General features: G+C 34.9%; 1 protein-coding gene across 1 annotated transcript; it reads right to left on the bottom strand.

Annotated features, from left to right (window-relative positions):
• Window positions 1-561: 561 nt before the first annotated feature.
• Window positions 562-13,177, bottom strand: LOC141845438 (transcription factor bHLH128-like). Its single transcript, XM_074733494.1, has 7 exons — window positions 13,084-13,177; window positions 10,058-10,327; window positions 3,313-3,626; window positions 2,899-3,030; window positions 2,464-2,529; window positions 2,082-2,150; window positions 562-845 (listed from the first exon to the last, which is right to left on the bottom strand). Exons 1-7 carry the CDS (start codon window positions 13,175-13,177, stop codon window positions 789-791), a joined length of 1,002 nt encoding a protein of 333 aa, XP_074589595.1. The 3' UTR covers window positions 562-788.
• Window positions 13,178-15,318: the final 2,141 nt, after the last annotated feature.

Genomic DNA, 15,318 nt, shown 5'->3' with positions numbered 1-15,318 from the left:
ATCAATTTTTTATAGTGATTTGCCTAAATAATTTATTACATGTAGAAGATCATCAACAAGAAGAGGGAGAGCACTTGGTTGTTATAAGACCATCTTGATCCAAAAGAGAAAATCTTGAAGATGAGAATTAAATGTCATGATTTGCAGTAGTAAATTGTCACACCATACATCATATAATTTATATATGCAATAGTTATGATTGTTGGAAGCACAGAAAATTATCTGCAATGGGTACAAGTGATTCTGAATAACAAGTTCAATATGTAGTCAAATTACAATGGAAGAAAAAAATAACAAGATCAGTTGGATTCTAGTTGATATAGGAAAACAAACAAAGGGAGGAGCCAAACTTGCCTTTTGTTCATCATGAAAGATGCAATTGACAGAGGTGAGGAAAAGAGAGGAAGAGAGAGAAAATGAATGACAGACATACAAATGATTCTGATCCTGTGTACAATTTTCTATCTTTGCCATTCCCTAACCTTCCAGACTACCTCTTTGTAACATTTCATTCTCCTTGAAATAAAATTTAAAATGCAACAAACAAAAAAAAACATATCATTTTTCCAGAATTCAATACTTATGGAAACTAAAGTTTCACACAAGATTCAGTATAGCACAATATTTGAGAAAGTTAAGGCTAAAAATGATAAACAAAAGAAAACAACTAGGAATCTCTGTGAAATATGAGACAAGCTCAGAAAGCATTCTTCTGATCTTAAGGCAGTGAAAAAAAAATTGAAACTGTTCTACCACATGGTCAATCTTATGCATGAATGGATCAGATATCAAGCCACCAACTGCTTGCTGGTGCATGTACAATCCGCTCGTTCTTGTTTAAGTTTCTGCCAAAACAAATAATTCCATCAGAGATTGTGAGTTGTAATGTGGGCAACAGATAAACCCATGATATGTTAGGGTAGATCAGAAATTTGATCCAGTTTTGTTCGAACCCTGTTCACTGTGTCTCTGCTGCACAATTTGTCAGAATCCATGGAGGTAAACATTGACAGGAGTGGTTTTTTAATCAGAAAATTCAAAATCCAAGTAGAACTTATGCAGAAAACAGAATAGCAAAACTACGAAAAAAAATTAAGACTCATCAAATGCTTGAAGTGCCACAAAAGTCGGCTTTCTCCTTACGGAGAATATAATTAACCTCTCATCCACAGATCTCCCTCAAAATCCAATAACCAACTTTTTCTGTATAGGTGCACCCCAAGATGTAGGAATGCAGGAAGAAGATGCACTTTTTAGTCTTAAAGCCCCTCAAGGAAGAGAAGCAAATAAGTTAGGATTTTATGTCTTGCCCACACAAGAATCCAATAAAAACCAGGATAAATAAAACCTTATTTATAAACCCAAAAGGCTATTAAACTGGATTGAAAAAGGTTCGATAAACTTGTTCAAGAAAAACTCGATCAAAAAGGCAGGGGAGGGATAGGGGGATAATCATTTCATATAAAGACCCTTCAATGAAAAGATGCAGTTTTTTTAAAAAGAAATGTAAAAAAAAAAAACATTTTGCAACAAATTCCTTGTCATACATGGCAGGGACCAACTTGACTATTTGCACTTGCACTGTAATGAGAGCATCCCACAGAGTTTTGTTTGTGCCCGAGCTTGATCCCAAGTCTAGCCCAACCTGGTGCACACTTGACCAAGTCCACATCCATGCATATTCTACATCCATGCACCATGTAGAAGAGGATGTAAGGATTCTTTATAAACCCTTTTATATCTCCTCTACTTTTAGAGGTGTGACCAAAGAGAAACAAGGAACCCATGAAACCATTAGATACAATAGAGATTCTTTATAAACTCCTTTATATCTCCTCTATCAAGGAACCCATGAAACCATTATTTTTGGTTCAAATCCTTTGAATCCCACACAGTTAAGTATTCTGACCAGTATTATGGGGAGATCAAGAACTTAATGAAAATGCACATGCTTTTTACTTCTTCAAAATCCCATCACAACATTTTAGAATATTCGGTGATCCAGAAAACGATACATGTATTGTAATAAACACTGAAGAATTAATCATTGAAAGGAATATCTAATTGCAGTAGATACCAACCTGCACTTGGCTTCTCAGTTCTTTGATGTATTGTATTGCCAACTCTAACATGTCTGATGTGCTTGTTTGCTATAAGATATCAAAATAACCTGATTAGTTAGTCTTCTTCCCATGAAACATAATAGTTTAGCAGTAACCTGAATTCAGTAAATAACTGAACAAGTATAAAATATTTGAGTCACGTGAAAATGCTTTTGCCTAGGTACATGATTTGAAGAGTTTCAATTACCTTATCTATACTATGACCTAGATGTCTGTCCATAACAGAATTAACCAGTAAGATGAATTCTCCACTTGCAAACTAAATGACTAGATGAGTCACTTAGCTAAAAAGAGTATAAGAATGCTTTTGCTTCATACATGCTTTAGGAATTTTTATTACCTTGTCCATACTAGGCACTAGATCTTGCAGTTTATGCAATCGTTTGCTAATTCTGTTTCTCCGTTCCTAAAATTTTACAAGAGAAATAACAAGTCAGAAAAAATTAAATGTTAATATATAAAGTTAATGGATACTTGCAACATTTTACACAAACTTTGTCCTACGATATAATTGATTTGGCATATAGGCTAGATTGCATCCACAAAAAAAGTTTGCATACCTAATTTCCATATAAAAGACAGTTCATGATATGTTAATTACCCATAGAAAATTAAACATGAGCAATAGGCAATTCTTCTGAAGAAGAAGCAGTTTCAAAAATGAAAAATACTAAAAAACAAAGACATTGGATGGACTTGGAAAATGAAGGTATCTGTTGTTGTGCCTTGTTTGTGAACAATCATAGAAAATATAAGAGGACAAGAAAGAGCTAACCCTCTCAGCAATGCTTCGGGGATGGGTTGCACAACCTCGCTTAGCTCGCACTTTGCAGGGTATCGATTCTTGTTGAAGCTGGAGATAATTCTCAACATTTGACATTTCCAAGGAAGTAATAGGCAAGCTATACTGAAATTAGTGAAGAATAATGAATAAGTGGTTTGAATTATTAATCACAACTTGCTGCCAAAAAGGAGAAACATCTTCAGAGTTTTTTCCTGCATGTTCTATTAAATCTCTTTTTCAAGGAAATGTCCTACATAAACTAAATGATAGAAGTTATTCATAACCACAAGAATTGTGTTGTCATAACTCATGAACAAAAGATAATTCCTAGTCTTCAGTATATGTTGATAAATATCCCTTGCATTAGTAGACACAAACTTTGGTTTGTTAGTTTGCTGAACTTACCTGAGAGTCAATGCGACTAAAACTGCCAAGTCTATCCCCATTATTGTCTTTGAGCCGCTGGTCAGAAGCAGCAGAAAACATAACTGAGTTGCTATCAGTCCATGAACTTAACTGAAAATTGCCAGAAATATAGGAATTTGTGGCATGCCCTGCTGCCTCATCTGAGCTGCTGCTGCAGTTAACACTATCTCCAACTTCAGGAATGCACATTTCAGAGATTTGTGAAAGTCTATTCCTTGAGAAGTTCCATTGAGATCTCAAATGTCTCATTGGGTGAACAGTGTCATTGCTTGCTTGAGGATAACTCCTGATTTCTGCAGTTACACGTAGACCATTGGGTAATCAATAAATCAGTTAACAGAAATTCCAGACTCATTGATTTCTTCTGAGAATAGTCCACTAACTGATTCATGATTAAACTTCCCTATTCATGCACATTCAGTAACTTCCAAATTGAATAATTCATCATAATATCATATTACTCTCGTTACATGTCTTTACCTGGAGGAAGGATAAACCGAAGTTCACAAATAGCACTGACGCACACTTAAGCTCAAATGTGCAAGACTTGTCAAAGAGGGGCTTTATTCAAGTTGTTCAAAGATCATGGAGTCTGCATACATGAGTTGAGCTGCTGGGTTGGACAGGTGTGTCAAGCAGCATCTTCACTGCTAAACCAAATTGGGGATTTTATGTCGACTTAGCACATTTTCGATCTTATGCTAGATTTGGCTATATATCACTTACCCATTTTGAGTTGAGATTGATTCATACAATGACAGAGGTAGGCTCAGAAAGTGTATTTGAGATAGAGGACTAAGAGGATTTAGTTATCCATTGTCATAGTTGAGATGTAATGATTGTCTGTTGGACTAATGCAATTCAAAAGAGTTTTTCCCCCTCTAAAGTGCCTTTAGTGGACCATTAGTATATGTTGATTGCCTTTCAACATTTAACAATGGCACAAGCCTTTTAAATTCAAGGTTTAAAATCCCGAGCAGTTTCGCAATTTTGACAGAAAAGTTTCATTGTCGTATCATATTGTGCCATTATGGTTTTGATACTTATTTAATTGAATTATTAATGATAATAAAATTAATTTTACTTGGTATAAATTGTAACCACCTAGGAGAGATCAACTGTCTTGCTAGCCTCTTGGGAAAAGTTTGGTCCTCTTGTCCAAGAACTTTATATGCGTAAGCGGGAATGCTCATCCCTCCCCCTTCAAGCCAAGTCAAGCAGCTGAGGTGTACGAGAGTCAATTCGGGTAGTCAGATCAGTGGGATATTAGGTGTCATGTCGAGGTGGGACTCTCCAAACGATAGGAGTTGAGCTATCAAGGTCTATTGAAAGGTTGATCTAGAGAAGTTGGCTGCTAAAGTGAAGGCTTGTCTGATAGCAATTTGAAAGGGTTCTAAGTGGGGAGCTAAACTAAGCTCGTCCTTAGCATAGCTAGTGACTTTTTGCAAATCTCTCTAAGTGCCAACATGCTGACCTAGTGGAAGAGGTCGGTCGTCGTACCAAACTTCTAGGAAAGGTCGATCGACCTACCAAACTTCTAGGAAAGGTCGATCGTCCAAGGTCTTTGTATATGTAAGTGGGAATGCTAACCTAGAGTAGGGTCATGTAGGCATGGCTTGCTTACCTAGGGTAGGATCGATATTATAGGGTATCAAAAGATGTTATGATTCAATGACTTTTAAACCTTCAATGTTTATAAAAAGTAAAATTTTCAAAAGAAAATTATTGGTGCAATCATGTCCCTAGATGGTTTTGATGTTTGGGCAAAGGACTAAGTTAGAATGTGTGGATTATTGATGAGGTATGTCAAATGGTGCAGGTTCCTTGTCAAAAGTGTTGTCAGTGTAATATCAGAAGTTCCGACAGGTCAAAGATAACTTAATGCTTGGTAAGTGAAAATCTCACCGGATCAAAGTTGACAGGATACTTAGTAAAAGGTTGATTGATGTCTAACAGAAGAGGAAGACCCAAAAACAAGATTTCTTAGTAAGTTAAGGTTGATTGGATGTCTAACAGAAGAGGAAGACCCAGAAGCAAGATTTCTTAGCAATATGAAGTCAAATGTTTTATGCAGATTTCATGTGTGAAAAGATGTGTGAGAACACATGTAATTCTGGGCTAATCGAGGGTAAAATTAAACTCAAACTAAGTCTTAAAAATGGTCTTAGTGTTTCAACGAATATGTTTTTCAACTATTCAGTTGACAATAAATGAAAAAGGAATTGAAGATTACTGTTCTCATATATAAGTTGGCTATTTGGTTGATAATAAATGAAAAATGAATTAAAGATTACTGTTTGCTTTTTGTAATCTAGTCGACCAGTCCATCGACTAATACTATGAGAAGTCGACTGATGACAAGTAAGAGTCAATTGATCTTTTAACAATCGACTAATAGCGTCTTGAATCGACTCAAGAAACAACTTTATTGTTACAATAAACCTATTGATTTGTTGTTGCACAATTGACTAATGGAAGATTGAGTGGTCTGATGAAGCAGTTGTACGGTTGCAACAGAATGGTTAGCTGCAAAGATCAATCGAGTAATGGTATAAATAGTCTGCTGAAGAGGTTGGTAAAGTGGTTGTGCGACAAATATCAATTAGCTAGAATCACAACATAGTTGACTGAACCAGAAATAATATATTTTAAAGTTTGGGTGAAAATAGTCTACCCCATCTAGTGGGATAAGGCTCAGTTCGGTTGTTGTTGTAAAGTTTGAGGTGAAAACATGGTTGAAGGCTATATATTGGGGCTTACAGGCTAGGCTTGCTCCCATTGTAATCTTCTTATGTTCTAAGTACTTCTCTTGTAAAGAAAGGCTATCGAAAAGGGTTTCTCCAACTTTGGATGGTTTCTGAGAAGTAAGAAATTAATGAAATGTTAATGACCCACTAAACGGTCATAAGCTGTGGAGTATGAGTCAAAGGCTGTCGAACCACGTAAATAAGGTTTGAATTGTCTTCTATTCATTTTATCATTTGCATTTCAATTTGCGTTGGTTTCTCTTTTATTTTGTTGATGAAAACTAACCCTTATAGAAGCTTTAAATAGTGGTTACCCCCCCCCCCCCCCCTTCTAGCCTCCTTTTTCATCAAGCACTGCTTACGCTTCCAAAAAGTCGGGAAACAAAGTAGATCGTCGTTCATCCAATATATTACCTCCGGAACTTAACATTTGTTCTACGGTAACGAAATCATTAAATGGAATTAAAGTATCATAATACAGAACTAATATTTTTTGTAAAACCTCTAATTTAGGGTCTAAAGCAAATGCAACTAAATAAATTTCAGGATTAGAATAAAAATATTGTTCCCATTTTTGTTTTTATTGCTAATACGCAAGGAGATAAAAATTCATCCATACTATGTTCATTTAAAACTAAAGTTATACTAAAACAATTCACCATAACTAAATAAGTAGGATAATAAACACCGAAAAATTTTTTGATTGCATCATTAAATACTTTTAAAATTTCACAAATACTACTACATATATTTCAGTAGTGTGAAAATAAATATATATTAGTATTATTATTATTTTGTGCAAAAAATGAATATAAAAATTCTCTATATTGAAATGAATTTTATAATAATTGATATGTTGAATTTCAACGTGTTGGTACATCACGTAAAAATTTTTTAGATCTCATTTTATTAAATTTATAAAATCTACCACATTGTTTCATTATAGTATAATGCAGCCATAAATAAGAAATAGCAATTTTAATTGGTCAATTGATTTTCTAAAAATTTTAATCCATCTTGAACACATAAATTTAAAACATGACATATGCAACGAATATAAAAAAATAAACCACCAATAACAGGTTGATATATACATTTAAGTTCTTCAATACTTGCAATATTAAAACTAGCATTATCAAATAATATTGAAAATATTTTAAAAGTTAATCCATATTCTTTTAAAATTAAGCATAATAATTAAGAAATGTTATGAGCAGTGTAATTTATCAAAATCTATAGGCTAATCGACATTTTTAAAATTTTCGGGAGTTATCGATCTATGGCAAGTCACACCTATATACGAATGCATTTGTCAATTATCACTTCAAATATCAAGACATAAAGAAATTTTATTATTTAATTTATTAAATTCTTCAATTAATTTTTTTCTTGTCTTACTAATCTTTTAATTGTACGGGTAAGTGTTGTTCGAGGAACCCGTTTAGTAGGTGGATTAAGTGATTCTTAACAAAAATCTTTAAATATGCATTTAGACCTAAAACTAAAAGATATTCTACAGAAACAAATCTAACTAACGATTCTCTTAATTTACTATCAGAATATCTAAATAAAGTTGAATCGATACCTCCACTAGTCGAGGAAAATGGATATTTGCGTTTGAGAACGTTCGATTCCAAATTCTGTCAGGTGTTTCGTTTCGACGTATCATTTCAATGACCCATAGTCGCCACCCGATTGAAATTTATAGGATACTTTGTAATACTTACATTTTGCATGCATTTCTTCGGACGGAGGAGTGATCTTCTCAAAATGTTTAATAAAAATAGACGATTTTAAAGAAAAAGTATCCCAAACTTTAGAAGTATCGGTACTTCCTTGTGTCTTAGGTGTCGAAACTTGCTCTGGCTCAATATCGGTAAATTGAATTTCGTCGAGATCCATATCTGGATTGACTATTTCCTTCCTTCAAGACTGAGATGATGAAGCTCCTATTTTAATTAGAGAATTGAAGTCGAAAGCAATCGAGATTTCAAAATTAAGAGATGATAGCAAAGAAGATGGTGTGGAAATAATGAAATGAGCTTCCTATTTATAGAGTTTGGAGAATAACAAATACTAAATCATAATCGTTGATCAAAAAATAGTTAAATAATCTCAACTGTTTAAAAAAACAAACTCCCTCCCCTAACGGTCTGAACCGTCAGATAACCGACAGTTCCCACATTTAAAACAATATATATATACACCATTTAATCGACGGTCTGAATGGAAGTTTGAACCGGCAATTAACCGCCGATTCAACGGTTAATAGGGATCAAGTCCGATTTAGACTCGGCCCGAGGTCATGTCTACTTACAAAGCCACCCAGGTTAGCCTATGTGGCCCCAATCCACGCCAGCACATCCAATCTGCATGGTTCCAGTGTAACTCTCGACATGCCCGAGTCCCCAACATGATTCAGCCTCCCACTGCTTGGCATTTCGCCCTAAGTGCTCCATGCGACTCGGCCTCTCAACCCGAGTGCTCCACACAAGTCGGCCTCCCGACTCACTCCTGTGCAACATCTTGAGTCCCACTGCGCAACATCGTGAGTCACTCTTGAGTACTCAACATCCCGAGCACCCCATCCAACTCAACGACCTGGCTTCCCGAGTCAGGCTCCCGAGTCGCTCTTATAGAACTCTAGCATGCCATGCTTCATACACAAGACAGCATCACGGGTTGCTTTAGTCGGACTACATTCAACTCAACTTCTTAGTCTGACTTGAAAGAGGGACTAGTGATACCCCAAATAATAATGCCCCTCTAACACATGACCAGCAACCCTAAAATTCAATAATCCATTAGGATTTCAGAGCGTGATTCCCTATAAATGCATAGTTAACAATGGTATAAGGGATCTCTAGTATCTAATCTTAACCCTAACTTCTCTTTTTCTACTACGTTTTTACTATTCTATTCTTTCATGACATTGTGACTTAAGTATCAGTGGAGTCTTACCGAGCTGACTTTCGATGCCTTTTGACATGTGTTAATCAATGCAAATCCGTCCACGTCGCAAAAAAAGAAGCTACGTCAGTAATTTTCCAGTGAGATGGTAGATTTTAACCACATCACTAACTCTGTTACCTTTAGAGCTGTCAAACGGGTCAACCCATGACGGGGCGGGTTAACCCATTAAAAACTCATCATATGGCATGGCAGGGCAGGCCGACCCACCAATTTGGCGGGTTGGAAAATCTCCAACCCAACGCCCAACCCAAGGTGGGTTGCGGGTTAGGTGGGCCAACCCACGGGCCTAACAAAAAATTAAAAAAATATTTAAAAATTTAAATTTGGATTACAGTTTAAATTGATAAAGTTGAAATTGTTAAGCTTGAATTGTAATTTAGATGAATCAAACCCACTAATTCATTAAATTTTCTACTTTAATTTTAAATTTTAAAATAAATAAATAAACTTTCTCAATCCGCGGGCCAACACAAGCCCGTGGCCGGCCAACCCACGCGGGTCGCGGGCCTAGGCAGGTCAACCCATCTAAAATCATCTTAAAATGGATTGATAAAATTTCAACCCAACCCACCTATTGCTTGGCGGGGCAGGCCAATCCGACGGGTCCAACTCAAATTGACGGCTATAGTTACCTCTTTACTTTTCATATCCACATTTCACCATCACACCACACCACCTGTTTTTAAGAAGAAAAAAATGTTGAGCTTTTTGATATTCTTATCGTGAGCCTGTTCACAGGCTTTGGCAGATGCCAGCCATCTCCATCATCCACATCCATGTGGATTTGGTCCATTGAACCTTAGACAACCTGTCAACCTCCGTCCCACCCAAACCAACGGCGCCGTCAGTTACTGTGACGGAGCATTGACGGAAGCGGATTCGCCTAAAAGTATTCTCACTGAGGATTAAGTGCTACGAACAAAACACCATACACCGATACGAGTAAATAGGTGAGAAATTATTGGATCGTGCGAACAAGGGATGCGAAGAGAGAGGAAGCTCACCGTCATCCATCAAGAGATGGGAAAAGAACCCCGCCGGCGAGCTGCTGTGGCGGAGCAAAGCCGATTCGCCGCCGCTCACCTTGGTGGAGAACTCCGCACCGCCTTCCCCGTAGGAGCCTCGCGGCGCCGAGAAGCTCGTCTCCGACGTCCGGCCGAGCAAGGGCGCCGCCGCCTCCGCTTCCCCGAGCAGCGATCCGGACGGCGCGCCGTACCGGTCGAGCCCAGACTCCTTCCCGTCCGCGTCCGCCGCCGCCGCCGGCGGGCGACCGGCTCATCTCGCCCCAAATTGAGAGCGACCAATCAAACAACAAACGCTCGCTTGATCTGATGGGCCCTTCGTGATGGAGGAAGAAGGGAGTGAGCGCGCCCGGAAGCTGAGGGTATTTATTTATTTATACAACAAATCCAAGACCCACAATTACACTCAGCCGCTTGGCGGTTGGGGCCCTCAAAAAACGAAGCTTGTCATAGGCATGGGTTCAGACTAGCGATAAAAACGCGTGTCGAAATAAATTAGTGATTTTCTCAGTTTTTTTCTTTTTTGTTTCTTTTCTTTATGATTAAAAAATATCTGAGAATGTTTTGGAAATTTTATTTTTAGTAAATGAATTACTGAAATTAAAAATTTTCCACTGTGTTTCCTTTGATTCCGAGAATGGGAAAGTAAAACGTAAATAATTTTTTTACTTTATTATTTTAGAATATAATATAAAAATGATTAAAGCTAAAATAAAATAAAATTTTATCATATTGTTCAATAAATTTAAATATATCCCAAAGTTAATTCTAAATATTTATTTTATTAACTTTGTTATTTAAAATTTTTAAATTTAAGTATATCTAAAATTAATTTTAAATATTTATTTTATTCACCCTTTTAAATTTTAAATTTTACCTTTTTGAAAAGGAAAATGTTTCAAAAAAATAGAAAAAATTTCAATCTAAAAAACCGTAACACTACTTATAAATTAAGAATTTTGTTAAACTTTTCCTATAAATTATTTATTATTATTATTCTTTAGTTTATTTTCGATAATTTCCCAAACTATGTACTTAGTTTTATATTATCCAAAACACATACCTCATTTTTTTGGATTGACCATGTATTGATTCTCATTCTCTTTTCTATAATACTCTCCTCTTCTTTTTTACTAGTCATCCGAGAAAAAAAACTCCGAGCCACCTTATTTTTTCCTAAAAAAATTTAAGCTTCTCCTTCATCTTCATCAAAGAGTTCATTTTTGGATTACTACTCTCAATATAGTATATCATATTTTTGTTTAAAGACATGGATATATTTAGAAGTATTAGATAAGTACATAGGTCTTTGTTTGAAATTATTTTGAATTTTCTACGTCCATCAATCACTTTTTAATAAAATTGGTTGATGGACCTTCGCTATTCAAAAAATCAAAATTTTGATATCTTCAAAAAAATGAAGTCCAAGAAACTTATTTGTGGTGTCGGTAAGTGAGTATAATCATCGTAACTCTTATAATGCGCTTTTGACATCATTTATCATACTTGAATCGAGTTAAAAAAAATTACTACTCTCAATATAGTATATCGCGATGGTGTTTGATGACATGGGTGTAATAAGGAGACTGAGTCAAGCACATAAGAATTTGTTTGGAGTGATTTGGACATCTCTAAGTCCATCATGTCATTTTTGGGACAAAAATCGATTGATGGACTTAGGACATTCTAAAAATCTAAAATTTAATGTTATCTATTATAGGAGAGTCCCATGAACTCATTTGTGATGTCGGATAGGGAGTATCATCGTCATACCATTTACAATGAGACTCCAACATCATTTCTCAAAGTGGGAATTAGTTTTTAAAAAAATGGGTTCAATACAATGTATCATGATAGTTGTTTGATAGTGTGAGTGTAATAAGGAGACTAAGCTGAGCACATAGTAGTTTGTTTGGAGTGATTTGGATATCTCTAAGTCCATCAACCACTTTTAGGATGAAATCGGCTAATAGACCTAGGACATTCTAAAAATTAAAAATTTAATTTTTAAGACATAGAAGAGTTCCATAAACTCATTTATGGCATCAAATAGTGAGTATCATCATCTTACTATTTACAATGAACTTACTATAAAAAGGAACTGGGTGATAGCTCAGTTGTAGTAGTTACGATTTCGTAGTTACTACAACGTGAATGTTAAACTTTTGAAAAATCTTAACTTTTGACTATGGTTGAATCATGAAACAATCAAGAATTTATATTTGAGATTTTGACAATTTGAGCTAGAGCATTTTTGAAAAAGTTATTACGTGTGTCTAAGACAACTAAACCTGACAATGACCCGAATCCGACCTGGATCCATAACCGGGTCAACAGGTTGATTACCCATTGCCAGGTTAAATGTTTGGGACCAGGCTAATTATGATTCTAACCCTAAATTAACTATGAAATCAACAGTTCAACCGCTATTCAAACTAACATTCATTTTTTTTAGTTAATCGACAGTTCTGACAGTTGAAACTGCCGAGAGGTTTTTTTTATATGGTTGATATTTATTGACATTTTTATCAATGACTACGATTTAGTGTCCATTATTATCCAAACTTTATAAATAAATAACTCATTTCATTGTTTTCACATCATTTTCTCTACTTTTATATTTGAATTTCAAAATTTCGATCGCTTTTAATTTCAGTTCTTTAATTCTAATGACTTTTAATTTCAATTCTTTAATGTTGGATATTATGGCCTTAATGGACCAATACGATTTTATAGAAAAATCGGAATGCCATCAATTGATGAAAGTCGTAATTAACTTCAAAATCAAAATCTATGTTTCGCGTAGAGAGATTTAGACTATTAATTTGCTCAAAACCGATTAAGGGTGAATGAGAAATTAATTGTTTAAAATCGGTCCGAATAACATTAATTATTAATTAATGTTATATATAAGGAAATGCATGCGGAATAGTCTCACATCGAAAATTTTCGATGTGTTTTCTTTCCTTATTAATGATGTTGTGTTAATAGAGTTAATATAAAAAGACCATGTGATCTCTTCTTAGGGGCGAGCAGGTGCTCGCACTTGTGAGCCCGCCACGTGCGGACGTGCGCAATGGGCGCTTTGTAGGCGCACCGCATCGTCATGAGGAGCTTAAATTTATGCTCCAGATGACATTACAGTGCCTACGTGGCACTCGGGTGACATGTCAGACTCACATGTAACGTGACAGTGCTTATGTGGCATCTGCGTGGGCTAAGAGAGATGACTGGACTGCTGACTGGGCCAACAAATGGCAACTGTTGATCAAAGAAGTGTGATGGATCGCATGTGATGCAATCTGGAGCGTTGGATCATGAAGAGTCACGATCTGACCGCTTGGGATGAGACTTGATCTGAAGCGTCAGATCAAATGGATCATTAGATCCAGATCCGACGGCTGATGACAAGAAGAGAGATCTGAGGGTCACAACCCTTCAGATCTAATGGATGAGATTAAAATGGGCTACGTGAAGGGTTACAACCCTCCAGATTGGACGATCCAGATCGATCCAGCCCAAAGAACACATCCTCTCACCCAAAGGGCATTCAACCTCTTCATTTGGTATAAATAGATCCCTCTGGAAAGATCATTGAATTCATCGATTCTCATTATTCCTTGTGCATTCATCTCATCTAGTGCATTCGGAATCTAAAAAGCCTACGAGAAGGTTCGCTGGTCTCGAAATTTGAAGTACTACTATTCCAAGACGTTCATCGTTGTATCTTGGAAATGAATTTGAAGTGCTAATACTACTATTATATAAAATACTAAAAATAATTTATATAATATTTATAAAGACTATAGTTTAAAATATGGATTAAAAACTAATATATTATTTGAAACATAAAATATTGATAATGGAAGTATTTAAAATTTACAAAAGCTTAACTTTTATTTAGAGAACGGACAAAACATCCACGAGGATCCTTAAGTTACAATGAGGAACTTAAAAATTATTTTATAATTTTTTTTAATTTTAGTGAAAAGATTGCAAGTCAAATTTCAATATTCTACGGTGGTAGTCATAGAAAACTCAAAGTTTTCCATCCTCTTCATCATATCAAAAGAAATTCTAACTTGTCTAATATTGTAGAACAAATATTCATTTTTAGAGTTAATATATTAGATGAATGATGATCTATTTTGTCTCCTGACTCTTTGAAAACATACACATTACTTGATGATTGAATGAGAGCTAAAAAAGAATATAAGGAATACAACTTTTAGATGATAAGGTGACTTTGATACCGGATGAATTAACACTACGAGAGTAAGAAATGAAAATGAGTAATAACGTTACTTCCTAAGGTAACAAGGGTAAAAAGGTAAGAGAACTATGAGAGCTTCGATTTTTTTTATACCCTAAGGGTGCGTTTGGTTTAAGTTATCATGCATATCCTTGGTTATGTGATTATCAGGTAATCAGATAATCAAGGTTATAGGGTATACAACATAACCTAATGTTATTTAGTTCAACTTATTTATTTGAAGGAAATAAAACATAATTAAGTTTAACATTTATTATATTACCTTGATTCAATTTACTTTTAGAATAAATTAAATTAATAATACTAATATTATTAATATTAATGATGATAATAAATTGATAATATATAAAAATATTTATAATTTTTAAATTTTAAAATAAATTTTTATATATTTTAATAAAATTATTTTTTAAATTATTTCTTTTAAATTTATAAGTATTTAAATTAAAGTTTATTGAATTAATTAACTCAGTTTCACTATATATTTTAATTAACTTAGTTTTAAAATCAGAAGTTAATCATGGAAAAAAATTTTGTTAACCTCCGGAATCACAGAAAATCTTAGGCTGCCAAGGTAATCAATAATCACATTCCAGGTTTATAACTCATTTGCTAATGTTTTGCTGATGTGACGGTGATATTGCATTACTTGGGAATCGATTATAACATAAATCAAACAAGACTATCCTTTACAAACTTAGACAGATAACCAAGGTTATCAATGATAACCCTAAACCAAACGCATGCATAACCTTAATTATGGTATTATCAAATAATCATATAACCAAGGTTATGGAGAATAAAATATAACGTAATGCTAGATAATGCAATAAAACCTTATTCGTTTGGAGGTTTTAGTGTATAACCTAGTTTAACAAAAACTCCTTCATCTTCGTCTCAACAGATTCCAACATGGTCCCCCTTGCCTTCGTCCAACGACGCCAAGAGACACGGCAAGTCAATCACGCCA

The sequence above is a fragment of the Curcuma longa genome, chromosome 14, assembly GCF_044706935.1.
Source record: "Curcuma longa cultivar G26 ecotype Majalengka, Jawa Barat chromosome 14, ITB_CL_G26_1.1, whole genome shotgun sequence".
NCBI lineage: Eukaryota > Viridiplantae > Streptophyta > Magnoliopsida > Zingiberales > Zingiberaceae > Curcuma > Curcuma longa.
Note: the sequence above shows the minus strand (reverse complement) of the source record. Positions and strands in the feature narration are given on the sequence as shown.